This window comes from Triturus cristatus, chromosome 2_2 (assembly GCF_964204655.1).
Source record: "Triturus cristatus chromosome 2_2, aTriCri1.1, whole genome shotgun sequence".
Lineage (NCBI taxonomy): Eukaryota > Metazoa > Chordata > Amphibia > Caudata > Salamandridae > Triturus > Triturus cristatus.
Window position 1 is genome coordinate 60,573,927 of NC_140582.1, and position 21,283 is coordinate 60,595,209.

General features: G+C 46.9%; 1 protein-coding gene across 4 annotated transcripts in view; it reads left to right on the forward strand.

The window, feature by feature from the left end:
* The window catches only part of RUFY3 (RUN and FYVE domain containing 3), a 355,495-nt gene that overhangs the window by 221,249 nt on the left and 112,963 nt on the right, over positions 1-21,283 (forward strand). For all 4 annotated transcript variants that reach the window (XM_085640989.1, XM_085640990.1, XM_085640991.1 and 1 more), the window contains one exon: positions 17,834-17,917. In XM_085640989.1, the coding sequence (XP_085497115.1) occupies positions 17,834-17,917 (84 nt within the window). The remainder of the gene's footprint in view (positions 1-17,833; positions 17,918-21,283) is intronic.

A 21,283-nucleotide genomic window follows, 5' to 3' on the forward strand; every position in this document is an offset into this window, starting at 1 on the left:
CGATAGGATTCCTCCCACTGCAAACTGTGATGCATCGGTCTCCAGTACAAAGGGCTGCGCCGCGTCTGGATGTCGCAACACAGGTGCCGTGGTGAAACAATGCTTCAGGGCCTGGAACGCTCGTTCCGATGCTTCCGACCACTCAAACTTCGCTCCTTTTCGCAGTAACTGGGTAAGAGGCTGGATTATGTGAGAGAAGCCTTGGATGAATCGCCTGTAGAAATTTGCAAAGCCGAGGAAGCTTTGCAAGGTCTTCACTGTTGTGGGCGTTTTCCACTCGATGATGGCTCTCGTCTTTTTGTCATCCATGCACACTCCACCAGGGCCGATGACATACCCCAGGAATTCTACCTCTGGAACGTGAAACAGGCATTTTTCCAATTTAGCGTAGAGGGAGTATTGCTTCAGGCGTTCCAGTACTGCTGAGACATGGCGCACGTGCTCCTCCATTGAGGCAGAATAGACTAGGATGTCGTCTATATAGACGATGCATGAGACGTCCAAAAGCCCTCTCAGTACTTCGTCCATGAAGAACTGAAAGGCGGCGGGGGCGTTACAGAGACCGAACGGCATGACTCGGTATTCGTACAGTCCGAATTTTGTTCTGAACGCCGTTTTCCACTCGTCCCCCCGCCTCACCCGTACAAGGTGATACGCACCCCTGAGGTCCAGCTTGGTAAAGACCTGGGCTGATTTCAACTGGTCCAACAGTACTGGAATCAGAGGTAGTGGGTACCGATTCTTCACTGTCACTCTGTTGATGGCGCGGTAGTCAATACATGCCCTCAATCCCCCTTCCTTCTTCGGTATAAAGAAGATAGGTGAGGACGCGGGAGAGGAAGAGGTGCGTATAAATCCGGAGGCCAACATGTCTGCGAGGTATTGCTGCAGGTACGTTGTTTCGGCTTCGGTGAGGGCATAGACCCGACTGCAGGGAATGCTGGCCCCCGCTTCCAGTTCGATGACGCAATCATACTCCCGGTGGGGAGGCAGCTGGCTTGCTTCTTGTTTGTCGAACACTGCCTTGTATTCATCATACACTTCAGGTAGTGTTGATAGACATCACACCGCAGATTCCGAGCCTGCGCTTGCGAGCATTGCGGCTGGACTGACTGTGGGTAGGGTGCCTTTCTCTGCCTTCATGGTACAGTGGTCCCGACAAAAAGGTGAGTTCAGCGTCACCGTGCGAGCTGCCCATCTCACCAGAGGGTCGTGTAGCGTTAACCACGGCATTCCTAGGATCAGTTTAAACTGGGGGGCGTCAATCAAATCGAAGCTTATGCGTTCCACATGGTTTTCTCCGATCTGCATCCGGACCGGATGTGTATGAAACCGCACAGGCCCTGACGTCAGTGCCGATCCGTCCACGGCCTTCACCCTCTCAGGCGCCTCCTTTTGCTCACACAGCAAGTGAAGTTCTTTGGCGTACTTTTGGTCTATAAAATTGCCAGTAGCCCCCGAGTCCAATAAGGCATGGACTACCACTGATATCTCTGAAGGTAAGTCCAGCACAGCACAGATGTTCATGTGGGCTACGGATGACTGCAAGGTGTTGGCTACTGCGGGTGAGACCTTGGTGACCGTAGGCCTCAAACAGGGGGTCTCCGCCATGCTTGAGGACGTCAGTTTTCCGTATACTCGGATGCTGTGTTCACCACCGGCAGGGTCTTGTCCCCGGGTCTTCCTGGATTAATTGTTTTCATCCGGCTCTTACAGTCCTTGATGAAGTGCCCTGGTTTCCCGCAGTATAAGCACAATTTCTGGCTTCTCCTTTTCTCTCTTTCGGCTGGACTGAGGGGGCCTCTAATTCCCCCAATCTGCATGGGCTCCACCCCATCACTTGGGGGGCTTCGTTCTTCAGGAACTATACGAAGCCTCGAAGGGGCGAATCGTGGTTCCGCTCTCAGCTTGTCTCCCTTCCGCTCCTGAAGGCGGTGGTCCAGCTGAACGGTCAAGTCGATTAGTTCATCACTCGTAGCAGGGAGTTGAACCACTTGGGCCAGGACGTCCTTCAACTCCCCTCTCAATCCCTGATAAAACAGCGACGTCCTTTTTTCCTCGGGCCACTCCGTTTCCACGATCAGCCGGTTGAAAGTGGTGATGTACGTAAGCAAGTCCTGAGTACCTTGCTTAAGGGTAAGGAGTTCTTTGTCCAGGGACAGCTGATGGCCTTTCCGGTCGAATAGCCGTCGCATCTCCACACAGAAGTTCGGGAAATTGTATAACACGGGGTCATCTCGTTCTATCAGTGGAAAAGACCAGTTCGCTGCGTTGCCACCAAGGTAGGACAGCACAAAGGCAGTTTTTGCTTGATCCGTCGGAAAGACAGCGGGCTTGCATAGAAAATGCAGTCTACACTGTCCCATGAACACCCCGAATTTCTTTGGGTCGCCAAAGAATCTTTCTGGAGGGGCAAGAGGCAGGTGCATGGGTTGTATGACATGTATAGGTGATGAACCCGTTTGTGGCACAGAAGAGAAGGAGGTGTGCGGGAAGACCCCTGTGCCCTGTCCCCCTAAGGAAGCGGTCGCTCCCCCATCCGTAGCGGGCATGTGCGAAGGGAAAGGGGGGGGCAGAGTCCAGCCCTTGATGTATGAGCTTCCTACAGCCCCTGTTCCCTTTTGACGGGAGAGGCCTGCCACCTCTCTTCTCATAGTGCCCATCTCTTGCTTAAGCGCGGTGTTTTCTGCCCGGAAGGCATCCACCTCCCCGCGCAAGGCAGTTAAGGTCTCGAATATTGCGGTTAGGGTAGTATCCATCGCTCAGGCTGTAGGTATCCGTGGGCTTGTCAACCTGTCAGGTTCTGTGAGATAGAAGGTCAAGGGCCACTCACCTCATAAGCCGGATACAGCGGGAGCGATGCTAAGAACCTTCCCCTCCTGTGTGGTGTAATCGCCAACCCCTTAGTAGGACGTCGAGCGAGGGACACCACCCCCAGGGGGAGAGGGAACGGGTGGAATCCCCGAATAGGGATAAGGGAAGGACTCTCAAAGGGGGTAGCACGTCTGAAGAAACCTCACTCCTGCGCCCTTCTAGCGACCCTGTGAAGAGATAGCAGAGTGAGAAAAACTGGGTTTCAGTAGAAGAGTCCCCTCCCTTCACCCAACTCCTGATAGTACTGAGCCCTAGGTCGGGGAGTGGTACTCACGGGTACAGTGCGGTGGCACTGGGCGGTGTCTGAGGTCTATGCCGCTCTCCGAGCCTTTCAAGCGGCTCCAAGCGCATAGAGGTTACTGTCCGGGACGCTCTCCGAGCCTTTCATGCGGCTCCAAGCGGGTCAGAGGAGTCTGGGGCACTGTGCAGGAGCAGCCGGGAAACAGGCGGGCTGCCCAACGAGGATGAACTCTGGCAGACTGGGGAATGAGGGATACGTTCCCACCTCCTACAGGCTAACGCGGCGTCCGGAGAAGGCGTCCCTGCGTTCTAGCCTCTGTAGGTAGGGGGGTGTAGGTAAAGCATCAAAGCCACAGGGCTTCGAGGGCGTCCTGAAGCGGCCGTTGCCGTGACGGGACTCGTCGGAGCACTCTCTTCACCCTCGGCAGTGCTCGGCAAGTAACGACGACGACGACGAAGAAGCGGGAAGTTCCTGGTTCGAAACTCGGTAGCTGGTGGTTCGCAGGTTTGACGAGGAACGCGAGCTGCGTTCCGGGCTCGTTCTGATTCCTCAATGGTTGACAAGCGCCGGGGTGAAGGAAGGCGGGGCCTATATAGGTCCCGTGATCGCGCCGTCCACTCGGCATGCTGGGAGATGTAGTCTTACACCCTGCGCGCGCTTCCTCGCGCCGCGCGGGTGTTCCGGGTCGTGACATAATGTTATAATACATTCAACAATAGAGACCACTGCCTTGATAAAGGAGTGTACCCCTGCCCTGAATGTCCAACTGTACTGTTGTCATAGGCGAACACCGATCATGCTTGTGCGTCATGATTTAGGTCTGTCTCACGGATTGCTGTCTTGTTGGACTGGGAGGGGCACCCAAGGCGCGACCCTCATAGTGGTGGAAGGCTACTGCCTTCACCAGGAGTTGAACAGTAGGAGAGCGGTGGTGGCAGCATATTGTGTACTGATCAATAGTAGTGAACAGGACCTTTTTACCCAGTGTCACTTGAGTGAGGCCTACAGGCTCATTCACCTTTTTACACTGCTTTGTGCTTAACTCACTTTTCAGGTAAATGTGGAGTGCTGCATAGTGCAGCAGTAGTGACTATGCTAGTTGTATGTGTGCCTCATAAGGGTACAGTACAAGGATGGAGCAGTACTTTTCAGTACATGTGTGGTTAGTACATGTACTGGGTGTATGGATGCTTCAGAGGAATATATGTAATGCCCTGGAGTGCATGTGTGGATAAAGCATGTGCTGAATGTATTGTGCTTGCGTGGAGTATAATCTAAAGGGTGACGTGTTGTGCAGGTCACATATTGAGTGTATGGCAGTGTGTGTTTGTAAAGAGCACACCCTAGTTGATAATAGAAAAGCTTCAGTGCTGAACAGCGTGCGCAGACTAAGTGTGTGTGCCCTGGATGAATGTGTACATGTAAAGGTACAATGCACGGAGGAAGGAGAAGGTACTTGCGCTTTGCATCGCACTATGCGCCTCAATACCGCGCTATCATTTTTAAAGCTACCCTTATAACTATTTGTGTTTTTCTTAGTTGTATTTTGCCCTGATTTTAATAGGATTTATTGTAACCCCCTCACCTGCACTCTAATCGGTTCCTTCACCGCTGTTTTGGCGGGTCCGGTCTCTGGGGTGGGATTGGCTTTGGGCGCCATCTTGGAGTGGTGGTCACTTTGGGCGCCATCTTGGAGTGGTGGTCACTCTGGGTGGGTGTTGCTGACGAGCGGTCTAGCGCTCCGGCTGAGTGGAGGGACGCCTATTTAAGGCGACCTGCCCTGAGAAGGTACTCGCGCTTTGTATCGCGCTATGCGCCTCAATACCGCGCTATCATTTTTAAAGCTACCCTTATAACTATTTGTGTTTTTCTTAGTTGTATTTTGCCCTGATTTTAATAGGATTTATTGTAACCCCCTCACCTGCACTCTAATCGGTTCCTTCACCGCTGTTTTGGCGGGTCCGGTCTCTGGGGTGGGATTGGCTTTGGGCACCATCTTGGAGTGGTGGTCACTTTGGGCGCCATCTTGGAGTGGTGGTCACTTTGGGCGCCATCTTGGAGTGGTGGTCACTCTGGGTGGGTGTTGCTGACGAGCGGTCTAGCGCTCCGGCTGAGTGGAGGGACACCTATTTAAAGCTCCCTCCAACGTGCAGCGGTTACGCGCCGTGGGCGTGCCTTCGCTGTGCCTGAGTCGTGCCCGTTTGCGCCCGTCCGCGCTAAGGAGGAGCGGCTCGCGGCAGAACTCTGGACCTGGCCATCATGACTATACCTTTGAGAACTTATAGTAGGGCCGATCTACTGGCCCTTCGGGACCGATGTACACGCTGCGAGTTTTCGCCTGTAGTGTGGCCCATATCATTGTAGGTGTGGTGCTTGGTCATCGGAACCCCCCTCTCTTATACGCTCCTTGGGGCCTGTTATAAAGAGGATAGGACAACGGGACCTGAGTATCTGGAGCTTAAACGTCAGATCTGTGGTAAAGCACCATCAGGAGGTTTACGACCTTCTTATTGATGGTTCGCCGGATGTGCTTTTTCTGACGGAAACGTGGCTCCAGGACTCTGACTCCTCGATAATTAACCTAGCCTTTCCCCCAGAGTATGCTATTTTCACTTTAAATCGGACGACTAGAGGTGGAGGTATTGCGATGGCCACCAAACGGTGTTATCCCTGCGAGTGGAAAGCCGCTGGACTTTTGGGGTGTGAGGGTGCCCTATTTAAAATAGCGTTTAGTCACCAGTTTACCTTCTCTGGGTTATTAATTTACCGGCCTCCGGGCTGTGACTCTGTTTTTAGGGCTGCTCTTCCTGAGTATATTAGCATAGAGGCACTAGGATGCGCACATTTTAATGTTGTGGGAGATCTTAATCTCCATTTGGACTGCCCTTCTTTACCCTCTATTAGGAGCTTTATGGCGGATCTTGAGGCCTTACAGCTCTCGCAGATGATTACTTTCCCCACACATAAAGGTGGGCATATTCTTGACCCGTTCTTCACAAATCTAGAAGGACTCCGAGTTCTTGGTTCCTCCCAGTTGGTCTGGACAGACCACATGCTGGTGAAAACGGCATGCTCTTTGTCTGACTCTCCTTTTCTATCTCAGGATAGACTTGTTCTTAAACGACACTGGAACAAATTAGGACTGGAGGATTTTTACCATCAGCTCGATAAGGTTCCTTTAGGTGCGCTCACCGAGGTCGATTGTGGATACGACTCCTTCTGTGAGGGGATATCTGGTGCCCTCGATTCTCTGATTCCTATGTGTTGGTCCAAGTGTCACCGGAAGGAGCCGAGCCCTTGGTATGACACTTCCTTGGCATCTCTTAAGAGGGCCTGTAGACAGGCCGAAAGATTATGGAGGAAGTCGTACGACCCAGATCTGAAAATATGTTATCTGGCCAAGGTCAAGATTTATCACAGGGCAGTGTGTCAAACTCGCGCTTCCTTTTATGCTCAACAGTTTCAGAACTCTGCCAATCCATCGAAACTTATTTTTAAAGTATTAAAGGACTTGACGGCGAAGAGAGCAACTGCAGTGGAAATTTGCTCGGACTCACATTGTGAGGGTTTGGCCTGTTTCTTCCATGAAAAAGTGCAAGCCATCTATCGCACTTTCCCAACGGGTTCCCTGATGCTAGAGCAGGTTGGTCGCACCTTAGGTGAGGGGGAATGTCTTTCCATCTTACCCCCCTTATCTCTGGAGGTGTTTGACTTTCTCAGCGCCAAAATCAAGTCTGGATCCCCGGCAGACCCGCTGAAACCGGCCCAACTCAAGACCCTGGCACCAGTTTGCCGTACCCCGGTGCTGTCCTTGATCAACCTGTCTCTCTCTTCTGGAGTGGTTCCCGTTAGATGGAAGCAGGCAGTAGTCACGCCAATTCTGAAGAAGGCGACCCTTAACCCCCTTAAACCTGAAAGCTACCGCCCTATCTCCCTTCTCCTTTGGGCCACGAACATAGCGGAGGCCCATGTGAATGCCACTCTTACAGACCATCTTGGTAGGCTTAACATTCTCGACCCTACCCAGAACGGGTTCCGTGCGGGTCATAACACGGAGGCGGCCCTTCTCTCGATGGTCGAGCATCTGCGTTCCGTGCTGGATTCCGGTCGGACGGCAGCACTATTGTTATTAGATCTTAGTGCCGCCTTCGACACGGTCTCGCACGGGATTCTGATTCGGCGTCTTGAGGAGGTGGGCGTTTCTGGCTCCGCCTTGCACTGGTTTCGTTCCTTCCTTACGGATAGGTCATTCCAGGTGGCGATCCCGCCCGGTAAGTCGTCATCCTACCCCCTAGACCAGGGAGTCCCACAGGGGTCTTCACTGAGTCCCACCCTTTTCAATCTGTATGTGAGACCGCTGGCTGCAGTCGTCAAGCGGTGGGGCCTGACCATGGTCTCTTACGCAGATGACACGCAGCTGGCGGTCACACTGAGTGGGGACTCAGACCTGGAGGCTCCCAGGTTCTGTGATGGTCTGCGGGAAGTGGCTAACTGGATGAATTCCAACTGTCTCCAGTTGAACACCAAGAAGACGGAGATTATGGTGGTTGGTAAACAGGTGGCTTTGTGGGATGACAAATGGTGGCCTTCGGAGTTGGGTGTGACTCCCCTCCCAGCGGCAGAGATAAAAAACTTGGGGGTGTGGCTTGATCCTTCTCTGAGTTTCATCTGTCATACCAAGAAGGTGGCGGCATCTTGCTATGGCATCATCAGAGGACTTCGACCCATCCTCAAATTCTTTGATGCACCCACAAGACAGCTGGTGGTCCAAGCATCAGTGCTGTCCAGGCTGGACTATGCCAGCTCCCTACTGGCGGGGATAAACCAGTCAGAATTTCTGCGGCTCCAGCGGGTTCAAAACGCTGCGGCCCGACTGGTGACAGGTCTGCCTAGGCGATGCTCGGTGTCCAATACTCTGCGCTCTCTCCACTGGCTCCCTGTGCAGCAGAGGATTAGATTTAAGGTTCTCTGCTTTGCATTTAAAATCCTAAAGGGTACTCCCCCACAAATTTTGGAGAAATTGCTGATCCCCTATGTCCCCTCTCCCACTCTTAGATCGCTAGGCCAGAACTTAGCAGTGGTCCCGCGTTTTAAGTTGAGCAGAATTGGTGGCCGCTCCTTTCGAGTCCTGGCAGCGAGTTGGTGGAATTCTCTTCCTCCACAAATCCGGGCCATCGATGAGCTCCTTCAGTTTAGACGGGCTATCAAGACCTTTTTATTTGTTTAGCTTATCTGTTGTGTCTCGTCTCCTTTTGTCCGCTTTTAGTGCTGTGTTTTGTTCACCTTCTCAAAGCGCCAGGACGCCCCTTTGCTGGGGCAGCTGTGCGCGGTACAAATAAAAATAACATAACATAACAGTGCTGGACTGAGAGTGTCGTGAAAGTACTCTGAGTAAGTGTGCCTGCAATGGGACAGTATGTGGAGGACCCCTGAGTTCCATTTTAGGAAGCCCAGGCCTGCCTGGTAAAGACATGAGGAAGAGAGGAATCCCCCAGGCAGATTTGTGTTTTGCTGGATTAATGTGAGCTGGGTGGAGACACACTTTCAAAAGACTGCTCTTTTATTCCCTGATAGATCTCAAGGAAGGTGCCAGGACACATCTTAAGAAGGTAGATACTGCTGATAAGAGAATCCTAACGAGTCGGGCCGGGATCTGGGATTAACCTTTGGATGCACATATCGCTGTGGCTGACATCCAGGTGACATCTCTGGTCATTCCCATGAATTGTGTTATGAACAATCGGCTTCAGAGTCTTGCCAGCTGTTGCAGAACTCTTTCATGAAGAAAAATGAAAAGAAAGAGTGCCCACTTCAAAAGAAGCCGAACCTCAACATGAACTTTAAAGACCCAGACCCTAAATCACATCTGGTGTCTGGAAAAGGACTGCAAGAAGGGGAGTCTCCAAAATTGGTCATCAGCCAAGCAGCCAGACGGGCTGTATAAGGAGGGGAAGCTCTGCAAAACTTCTGCCTGTGACCAGTACTGGGGGCCAAGGCCTGCTAGTGTCCCCGCTGGGTGAAGGGACATCACCCAGGTAAACCAAGATCACCTGACCTTGAGCACCATCTCCTACCTGCTTGCCAAAACCAGTGTGCCCTGTGAGGAAGAGGATAGAGATGGAGAGAACGAGGTCCAGTGGGGAACCCTGCTCAGAGGCATCCCTGCACGAGGTCTCAGGAGAGACTGATTGGGTCGTTGCAGGTATGCAGGAACAGTCGGATGACCCTCGTATGCCAGGAGAGGGCAGCTGTAATCACAGCCGTCTAAAGTGTGCCATGCGGCAAGCAACAAGCCCTCACCACGCTGACCCCATATGCCAGAATTGGCCACCGGTGAAATTAATGTTGCTAGAGTGTAAGACTTTGGTCCATTGTGTGTTTAGGGAGATCACACTAAAGTGTCTGTGCCAGATAGTGAGCAACTGTGCACCCCAGCCAGATGAGGCTCGGTATCACTGTGCGCAAATGTTTGGGCCATGGCCTGGATTAGATGATTACTGCTGTGACCATCAGGTTAGCCCACCAACTGCACCTTACTGTTTCCCCAAGGTTCGCAGGAAGCTGCTGAGGAAGTCACACCCTCGCCGAAGCTCCAGTCGAGAGCTGGAGAACTAACACCACCCCTTTACGCCGCCGGGTGCTGCTGCGTCCATTGCGAGTGGTACGACTTTACAGTACAGGATCTGCACTTTGAAGCACCTAAGGAGAGAGCACTTGCTGCTCCTCTAAACAGTGCCACACCGTCAGAGTGGGTAAGACTGAAACGGGTCTTCAGGGCCGTGAGGTATTCACTGCTTAAGGTGCTGTGGCACCATAAACACTTTTGACTGAAATTCTGAAGAGTCAAAAGGGAACTCTTAAGTACAGCATACTAGTTTGAATTCCCTGAGGCAACCACCAGTGAATGGGGAATAACCCTGAGCATTTTACTCTAAGGAATGTGTGATAGGGATTTGCCTGACAACTACTAGAGCCCCGACCTCAAGGGGGATTGCATTGTTGCTTCTGAATGTCGTACACCTTTACGTGTGTAGAGTTAGAAATAAAGTACAACGTTTTCTTATAAAAGCAAGTATTTTACACCTATGTATGTCCAGTGGAGGTCAGTTCTGATCAACAGGTAGAGTTAAACCGTTAATAATCGCTAAGCATCCATCATAATGTGCTTTCTGTTTGGAAGACTCAGCTGTTTATTTAACCAATACTTTTTGGCCCAAAGCTTGAGTGGTCATAGGGCATGACTGGGTGTGCCATTTTGCTTTTTTCTCCAATTATGCAACTGCTATATCTAAAAATGTAAGTAGTCCTGACATAAGCTGCTCATCTGTTCCACTCAGCCATTGGCTGAAGGTTGCCTTGGTTGTTCTCACTCCCAGTCGAATGAAGCATTGATGCAGAAGTTTCCTTCTAAGGACCAATAAGAGGGGACAGAAGCATATTAAATGCAATAGTGGTTCAGGACTACTTCTGCTGCGTCTGCAACAGACACAGCTGTCTGGTTTCTTCCAGGGTTGGATTGACTTTAGAGGTAGAAACAGGGATCTGCTTATACATTTGAGTTGTGCTGATTGTTTGAGATTAACAAACTGATAAGGTTCTGGACATGGCAAGGTTAAAGTTGACACTAATAGTTGTGCTCTTGATAGCTTTGTAAGAGCCTCCACTTTGCGCCTAAAGGAGAGGCTCTTGGCTGCAGAGATGACCAATCTTTGGACGTGATTGTAATTAGTTTTGTTCTCCCAAAGGTCCCCCAACTGTAGATCTTTCATGATTTTATCCAGGTACCATGTGGCATTCTTATCATGGAGTTTAGGGAAATTTGCTAGCTGTTTTACTTTGTGAAACATAAATCGACAAGTATGGTCATATTCATTAGTACGAACTCAAGCCTGGCTTGCGACTGTGCTCTTTGGAAAAGCAAATAATGCCCTGATTGCTCCTGAATATAATCGCTTGAGGCTTCTGTGGAGCGTGGGACCCCGGATAGGAGAACCACATAAAATTGCCGGAATGACTTAAACTCTGAATATTTCCATACTACAGATACCTTTCAGTCTTTTTAGTAGATTAGAGAGTTTCCTCAGTTGATTTTGGAGCTGTGTACAGCGGGCAGACAGAGTTCTAAACTGGAGGCCGAGCTTTCGTTTTGAATTGAGCCAATATATAAATAGGCCTCTGTTGTTAATATCTTTTGGTTATTGACGCTCCAGTTATGTTTGGCTTTAAAATTGTCAAATTACAATTTTTTTGTTTGTTTTTAACAGATTTATTTTTAGGTCATGCTTTTGATTGTAACTATGGAGACAGTTTAGGGCCCTTTGTAGGCCCATTTGGTCGAGCAGTACTGTGTCATCTGCGTACTAAAGCAGGGTCGCATGTTGGCCCCTAAGTTTGGGATGATAAATCCTCAGGTCAGCCAAAGCTGGTAGTAAATCAGCAGTATAAAGGATGAAAAGTACCGGGGCCAATACACAGCCCTGTTTAAGGTCCCGATTATTGGAGATTTTCTTTGAAATTGTTGGACCGTTGCCCCGCTTAATTCAAACCCATGAATCTGTATGTAGAATCAAATAGATTTAGATAATATCTGACTGATACCCCAGCCTTTCAGTTTTTCCCACAGGGTATTGCGGTTCACTTTATCAAAGGCCACGCTGTAGTCCAGAAAATAAGCAGATAGAGAGAAATTCTGCTTTCAAGCCTTGTTTGCAGGTAGACTTATTGCTGTGATGTTGGCTAATGTTTTACAGCCTTTACTGAACCAATCTGGAATTTTGGAAGTATGTTCAGGCTAACCAGCCCATCCCAGTCCTGTAGTTCACTTAATATAATTTTGGGGAATGCCTTTGTTTCTGCATCCAGATGGGCAATCGTTCTGTAGTTTTGCAGGTTATCAGCCTCTTCTTATGTACGGCTTGAAGTACTAATCAAAGCCAATTGTCGGGAATAATGACGTTAGGTAATATCACCGTATAGAGCATGGACAATGTGGTTGTCCAAATTGCTAAATCTTGCTTGAATACTTCCATGGGGACTCCGTTCTGACCTGGCACTCCTTTAATTCTCGATGCGTTTATGGCTGTGGCCACTTTATCATTAGTGATAGCTAATAGAAGATTGTAGGTTTCAACCTAATAATTCACTATCCTATTGCTATTGTTGTTATTGGCTCCTGAGATTGGATCATTAAAGGAGAATTCATACACCCATCGAGTGACAATGTTTTTATTTGACCGTTGATGAACATGATTAAGGTTTAAAAAATATTCCTACCGCCTCCGCTCATCAGTGGAATTTGCTGATTACTCAGGAGAAATGATTATATGCATTAGCCTGCAGAATGCCGTGGAGTCCCTGACATGGGCCCATTTGTTGATATCCACCCATTTCCTAGCTTCAAATTCAGCTTTAGCTTTCCAGCACCTAGTTTTGAATTTTTTTGTTAGTTGCTGTATGTGAGGATTTTTTTCTGTGCTCACACCTCACTTTTGGCGGTGTTTGATTAATTTATTTGGTCCTTCGCGGAGCACTTTTAGTTCTACAGAGTACCAGATAGTTGCTGTCTCTTCTTTACCTTTTGCACTCATGCCCTCTTTTATTGGACATATTCGGTGCTCCTTGATTTGCTGGTGGTCTACCAATGATATAATCATTTTGGCCAGTCAAGAAACGATAAATTCCTTTCCATTCATCTTGTCTATTTTTGTAAGAAGAGCCTTACCTTCAACCTGCTTCCCCTATTTGTACTTAATTTGTGAATTAATGTTCCATTTTATTTTGCACTGACGGGAGATGTAATCCTGAGATGAGATTTTTTTTTAAGTTGTCGTTAAGTTCTAGTTTCCATGTAATTTTAAGAACTAGAGTGATTACTTTTGTCACTACGAGCTATTTGGAAGGATTCTATTGTTTCCAGTAATTGTGAGGCGATTAGGGTGTAGTCTAGGATTTTTGCTAAGTGGCTTGTCTCTTCAATTGCCCTGGCTGGTATATCTGGATGAAAGCGACCATTTGTATTTAAAATTCCTGTTGAATAAAGATGATCAGAACTGGTTACTGCTACAGCTTCACTTTATGGGGTTAGATACCGTTTCTGGGATTTAGTAAAAAATATTTAGTTCATGGAATGCCCGGATATTGCAGGAGTTCAAAAGACAGTACCTCAATGAAGTCCTCAGTTGCAATGATTTCAAGGTCTGAAAATATTTATTGTTAGCTTCTTAGGTTTTGTAATAATGTGTCATAAGTAAGTCTCTTACCATGTCAAGCGGAATGCAAACATTGTATAGAGGAACTCCTACATTATTATGAAAAGTTATTTCAGGCACCAAGATATAATTTGAATGAACCTAGACTGAGGACCAGGCGAAGTTCATTTAGGATGAAACACAAGTGCTCAGACCACTTATTAATCTCCCGTGTTCTGAAAGTCTCATTGCAGACTTTACCTTTGAGATGTAATCAATTAGTGCTATCTCATCCTTTTCCCCGGTTTCCTACAGGCAGTTAGTTGGACTTTACTTCCTGGCTATTGTTATCATTCCCGGAGTTTTGTCAACTTGGCAGCAAGCCATCTGAGTGTTAGCTAGGAAGAAGATTTTGAGATGTTTCTGTAATCTTTACTGTTGTCCTTTTTGAAGAGTTTTTTTTGTCCTCTATTTGTTCTTCCTTAAAAGCAGACCTGGGCAATTCTGGGTTATGTCTCCTGTTCTCCCCCCCCCCCCCCCCCCCCCCCCCCCCCCAAAGCATAGAATAATTTCTTTCTTTCTGACGGCTCAGTCCTCCTTTGGCCAATCTGTTTTAAACTAGAAACTTCCACAGTGCCACCCAGATGTTAGATGTTATACTGGTGGCCTCGTTCATTGGTTTGGTGAGTTGAGAAGATGCAGATATTACTAGGTAATTGTACTTTAGAGGCAGTATTAATGATGGCCTTATCCGATGGGGGATGGACCCTCACTTTTACCTGATTTCCTTTTCAATTTGCAGCCAGCCAGTTACCTTTATATGTAAAATGCTGGGTAACGTCCCTAGTTTCTCAATTATTTCTCTGCAGAAACAGTGAGCTCCAGAATGGGAGCCTGCAGATTGGGATGACTCTTTTTAAGAGTATGCCAATTTGGACCACCATCTTAAGTTACTGTATGTTCAGTGCTTCCACCGTCGAGGTTAGGAGCAATGTCATTGAATTCAGTATATTTGCTGGGTAGCCAGAAATTGCATCCTGCTGCTTCTGTGGCTTCTTACCAATATTATTGTTGCTTGATTTGATTTGAGATTAATAGAGTGCGACTAATGCCCAATGGCGTCTTGCTTAATCTGAAAGTTTTGCTCGATTGGGTATTGGCTTTGCATGAATAGTACGAGTGGAGAATTCTTGTGCTTCTGCATTATGAATGATTGTCAGGTTTTCCAAATTGAAGTTGTCCAGGTTATTAGTTGCTGAAATACCATGAATAGGTATTTCTTCATGTTCATCCACCCACCCTCCATAGGGTGCAATAGAGAGACTTGCCATCACCACCTGCATTTATTTTGCCACCTATATGTTCAGTCTGGTCCAAATTTGAGAAGTTTGGAGTCATTGAAAATTCTCCCAGAGTGTTCCCTCCCTCTGGGTCACTTGATGATGTTGTTAGGGGATTGTATTTGTTCGATGGGCCTCCTCTGTGGTCTGATATAATTTTAGTAGGTGGGTGAACCATCATTTCCTTGTTAAAGGCAGGGGAAGTAGATAAACTGGAGCTAAAGTTGAACTTATGCCAGTATCGTGCTTCGTTTACCTGTTTGATCCTGGTGATTGTTAGGCCGTGGGATGATCCCTGCCTTCATCAACTCAAGGCCTGACCTGCAGGCCAGGCTAAGTGTGGGCACTACCTCATTGTCTGTGCTCATCCTTTTCGTCGCTCCGTGGCCCCATGGCTGTTGGTCCATGTTTGGACTCTCCTACCTCACATTTAAGGGTATATCATAAACTGGTTAGAGAGCACCTTTGTGGTGATCTCACTCCCTGATGAATGTGCTGTAAGTGTTTTGGAATGGCTGACCGGCGTTAAGAACGATGGATAATTTGGACTGGGATTACTGATTTCTGTGAAGTCACTATCACTGTAGCACAGCTTTCTTGTTCGTATCTAAACCTCCACATCTCCTTTATTTTAGCTGATATTGTGGGTGTGCTTTTCCATTAATTTTTCTGGGAGGTTTTAGTGCCATTGGACAATGTAGATCCCTGCTTTTAAGAGCCTTGCCCGTGCTCTTGTTTGCCGCATCCTGAACTTGTTAGTTTGAAAGTGTTATCTTACTTTATCCTTAAGGCCAATTTCCTTATGGTCGTTTTTGTCTCCTTATGACTACCCTTGTGGTTACCGTTTTGTTGGCCTAATGGTTTCCTGATACTGTTGGTAGGCTGGTGTACTCCTCAACTGTGCTTGTGGACTTTAAGAGCCACCTCAAAATCTTTGTGAAACCTCGCTGGCTGTATCTGTAAATTCCTCTATATCCAACTCGGTGTGCGGTCGTGGCATCAGAGTGCCTCCTCACAATTCCCCTTGGGTGCTTCTATTGGGTACAAACAAAGGCCCTTACAGGCTGAGGCTCTACGACGATCAACAATACATTCACTTGAATTTGAATTGACCACTATACAGTCCTCTGATGCAGGTGCCTTGTATAGATTGTATAGACCAATGTGTAGGCCAGTGGTGAAATGATAGGGGTGCTGAGGAAGCTTACGAGGGTGCTGAGGGCGGCAATGCAGGGACAGCCTGGTCCAGGGACACAAGCTCTACCTGTACCTAGACTGGTCGCTTCCTCATGCTCCTAACTGGCATTCCACAATACCAGAGCCTAACGCTAGCAGTAATGCTGCTGCCTGCAACCTCCTAACCAGCCAAATTCGCCCCTTAGCGCCCTGATTTTCTCCTCCACTTCTCCTCAGCTCAGTCAAATAACGGTACCAGAACACCCCAGGGAGCACAGGTGCACACAGATGTGCTCTGAGCACCTGGAGGCCCGGAAGCTGGGGTGGTCTGAAGTGAGTCGTGGGCAAAGGCAGGAAAAGTAATTCCATACGATGGGACGTGCAGAATGCAACACAGAGCGCTGGCAGCCTTTGACTCCGCTGCTTCGCGTCTCTCTACATCATTGATGTGAGGAATCTGCAGTTTGAAGTCTCCATCAGAAGTACAAGTCACTTCCTTCCCTTTAGTAACGTTTTTAGTAGAGACTCTAACAGCAGATTCCTCATCAACCCTACCCCCTCCCCTTCACATAATAAGGTTCAATTTTAGAGATCTGCACACTGGTCATGATTGATTCAATTTTAGCATGGACAAATATGAAAACAACTGAGACCCGCACTCCTAGCACGTCACGTCCGGCGCAGAACAATGTTGACGCAGAGTTGCCTGCACAACATTTCGGTAAACAGAGGCACTGTTGAAAAAGTTGGTAAGTAACTTTTTCTTTACTGTTGTTACACAGACTACACAGAATACGTGCATCTTCTTTTGATTAAGCAAGTAGTCTTTGCATTGGTGGCAGTCTGACGCTGGTTGCAAAACAGTCTTTCTTAGAGGATCTATGAACTTCTGTGAGGCCCTCATGACTGTTAACTAAACCTACTTGTATAATCCTTTCTGGCCATGGTGGTGGCCCCTTGGTCATCACTGTCATGACAAAGATGGGTACATTTTTAAAATTATAGTCTTTTGGAGTGACCCAATTTGATAAATGATCCGAAAATTATCTGCTTCAATGCATCTCGATACAAAGTGAATGTTGTATTGACATTTGCACTACAGGAAGCGTTGGGTACAAGCTGCACCTCCCTATTGACTGATGAGATGTGGTCACAGGTCCCTTCTACTGAAATTTTGCAGTTTCAAAGAGTGCACCTAGTCTGTGTCTTGATTGTTCTTCAATATTTACTAGCTAAGGGGGAGGTGAGGGCTTGCCCATATTTCTACTTATGAGATCTGGGCTTTGAAAGTGCTGCTGTCAGACACACCTATGGCATACAGTACATGCAAAGTGGGTTTTTGTTCTGCCTCTTTCAGCCATTGGCTTGAGACTTTTGTCAATCATGTGTAGGTTCAGGCCAGTATTCCTCTCTCACTTAATGAAGTTGACTATCTGGATCTATTCTACCACCTCCACTCAAGTGCTTGCATTGAACTTCATGAGGTGCTACTTTACAATTATAGCCCCCGCTGTCCTCTCCTGCTGGCTACTTCTCTAGTAGCCTGCATGCATTACCACATTAATCCCAGATCAATTGGCTTTTTGCAAGCGCTGTTTATTGTAAGCAGTGAACACTATAGCGTCAACTTAGTGTAATTAAAATAATTATTTTTGACTATTACAGAGCAAGGGGCTTGATGACCTCTCACCAATTGAGCTCTTGGACTTTCTAGGTGTTGAGCCCATTGGGGTAGCACTTTGCACTTAAAGTAATGTATGGCATTGTACTGCATTTTAATTGTATCCATAGAGTTTCTGTTCATTCAATGGCTACAATTGCATTTGTATGATGAATTGTATTTAATAGCAATGACTTGTTCAGTTTGAAATTTAGGAAGCAAAAGTTATTCTCTACGGCCGTCTCTGGGATACAATTGATGATCTCTAAATTCATTTTTATTTTGTTCAGTGTATTATAATATTTACACTCTGTACTAAGAAACCTAATTGCATTTCTGTTTTTCTCTCCTTAAGGCAACGAAGCCCGACAGAACAGGAAATGGAAGCGCAGTGAGTGAAGCAAGGAAACATCTGAAAGAGGAAACCCAACTAAGACTGGTAAGAACATGCAAAGCTTGGAGACATTAGATGAAGGATTCTTGTTGTAAATCTTTGTTAGAAGCCATAATACTTTGGAAATGGTACACGTTTTCAGCAGTGATTGCAAAACGTGAGGGTTATTTACCACATCAAAATGACACCATTACCCACAATAAAATTGAAGGAAAAGGCTAAATATATCTAGAATGAAGCATGTATTCAATTGAGTAATTTCAACACCATTTGGGGGAAGTGCATTGGTGTGAATGCCTATTAGTGAAATGTACAATACTTTCTGTATCAGCATGCAATATACAGTTTAAGTGTGTAATGGCATATTGATTGATTGATTGATGTGAAACTTATATAGCGCAACTGTCGCCCTACGGGCATCCTGGCGCTTTAGACTGGAGAAACATACCAGGGGACAGTGGGAGAATCAAGGGAAGGGCGCAGGTTTAGACTTTGGGATACAGCCAGATTTTAAGCCCCTTGCGAAATTCGAGCAGGGAATTGCATTGCCTCAGATTCTGAGGGAGTTTATTCCACATGCCAGAAACCACTATGCTGAAAGTCCTTCCGCCCACCCTGGAGCGTTTAAATCTCGGGACTACCAATAGACCAGCTGTGGATGAACGGAGCTGCCTGATGGGTTGATGACGAGCAAACTTTGCCTGTAGGGGGACTGGACCCAGTCCATGCACTGCTCTGAAAACCAGACACAGGGACTTAAAGGAGACCCTTTCCTTGACAGGTAGCCAATGTAGGTCCCTCAGTGCTCCAGTAGCCGAGGAGCTGCGTTGCCTATCAAGAACTAATTTGGCTGCAGCTGACTGGATCCTTTGCAATCCCTGGAAGATATACTGCGGGGCCCCCAAATATAGGGAATTGCAATAGTTCAGCCTGCTTAGCACCGTACTGCGTACCACCGTAGCTCGCGACTCCCTAGGAAGTAAGGGTAGAATGCTGCGTAGCAGACGTAGAAGGGCAAAGCAAACGTTAGCAGTCTTATTAGCCTGGGATACCATCTGGAGGTCATCATCAATAATCACCCCGAGATTGCGTACCTTGCTGACCGGAATCAGAGGTTCTTCCTCTGGAGTAAGTCTGAACTCAGAGGGAAGATGATTAGGTATCCTGGATGGCGAGCAGAAGACTACCTCCGTTTTTCCACTATTGAACTGTAAAGAGTTCCTTCTGAGCCAGTCCGTGGTCTGCTGCATACATTGCTGGAATAAATCCATAGACAATGCGTCATCCCCTTCTAAGGAAAAGGCCAGCTGCGTGTCGTCAGCATAATTCACCAGGCTGACTCCAAAAGCTTTAATTAGAGGGAACAGGGGCCGCAAATAGATTTTAAAAAGAATGGGACTAATCGCAGATCCCTGCGGCACCCCGTGCAAAACTGGAGACCTGCTGGAGGAGAAAGGTGTTAAGGTGACTACCTGCTGTCTACCTTCTAGGTAGGATTGAAGCCATTGCAGCGCCCTGCCTTTAACACCTATCAGCTTTAGTCTCTCCACTAGAACTGGGTGGCTCACCGTGTTGAACGCGGCCGACATGTCGAGAAGCACTAAGATCATGGCATTCCCATTGTCGGCACGCATTCGAAGGTTGTCGAGCATGGTAGTCAGAGCCGTCTCAGTTCCATGGCCAGGACGAAAGCCAAACTGGTCACTGTCAAGCAGGTGGTTCTCCTCCAGAAAGCAGGACAGTGTCTTGCTCACTGTTTTTTCAAGGATTTTCGCCGGATATGGTAATATTGCATTAATGTATTGAAAATGCACCTAGGGCCAGATGTAGGGCGCATTTTACCCGTCTTAAACGGACAATCGGGCCGTTTGCGACCGGTAAAATGCATTTTCCTATGTATCAACCCTATTTTTTGAGTCGGTAGCCTATTACCGACTCGCAAAATCAGGTTTGTGAGTCGCTATTAGGGTGGGGCATTTAAAGGGCGTCCCTTCCTAATAGCGAGTCACACTGGTATGTATGAATGTTTTGCAACCGGGAATGCGGTCGCAAAACAACCGCAGATTAACACCAGTTTCAAATTGGTGGTGTACCCTTCACAAACTGGAAGGGATCCCCAAGGGACTCCTTCCCCTTTGTGAATGGAGGTGGCAAAAAAAAAATCAGAGTAGGAAATGATCCCACAGAAAGAAACCTTTTCATTTTTGTTTTTGAAATGCATACTGTTTTCCTTTAAGGAAAATGGCTGCATTTCAACAAAAAAACTACTTTATTTAAAAAGTAGTCACAGAAATGGTGGTCTGCTGACTCCGGCAGGCCACCATCCCTGTGAGTGCAACAATAACATTCTTTTAGATATATATAGTGAGTCTTAATGATGCAATAAAAGATCGGATACGGAAGTAAAATACTTGCATAGTGATTAAAAAGACTTCAAATATTGTACAACACGGACCACTAGCAGTTCAGTCATAATACTATGAAAATTTAGTATGTGTACATTATAGGTGTAGAAATGTTGACATCGTTTAAAACCTTATGTCATTAAGAGCACTGGTAAAACAAGTTAAATTGCCATCCAAGTTGATGTAGTAGTGAGTGCTTACAACAGTGCACAAATTCATAAATTAAATTGAAAATCAGAAGTACATGAATTGTTAAAAACAGTTCAGAGGCATCTGCAGATGTTTTTCACTGTATTAACATGAACAGTATCTGTATATATCTATATCACTGTTAAACACAGTGAGTCTTAAATAATACATAAATGATTTTTAATGCATTATGTTCTTGCACAATTAATTTGAATATTGCAGTCTGTTTTCTACAGGCCGAATTGCATATTTATTGAATTATTATAGATCTGCACATGCAGTACTGCATCCCTTCAGACTGCCTTTAAATGACTCGGTTGGGAGCTTTATTTTTCAGGATTGTTTACCAAGACACTTTTTTTGTAGGTTGAAATGTAGATTGACTCAACAATAGAAGGTCTCTATTGGTTAAAAAATGCACCTGCAGTGCTTGTTAGTCAATAGATGAATCTTTTTCTAAAAATCAAATGGGCTTCTCCTAGTTTCCTTTCTAATAAAAAGAGTTTCTATTCAGTTGGTGACAAACAGGGTCCAACTCTTTTAACGTCGCTCTTCGTCACTGTTAATGTATCCACAAGAGGATATTGTGTGTTGTTGAAAGTGAATAGACTATACTATAGTTGTTCCTTTTTTTGCTAGTCCAATAAAAGATATCAGAGCCTACCACATAAAGAATATTTTTTTTCTTTAGCTAGTCTTTTGGAGTGACCTGAATATAGTCACCCACTACAGTGCATCCTAATACAAAGGAGATGTCTTAAACATAGGTGTCTGTGCCCACCCTGTCTCAGCCCTTCATTTCATTAAACAGTGCAGA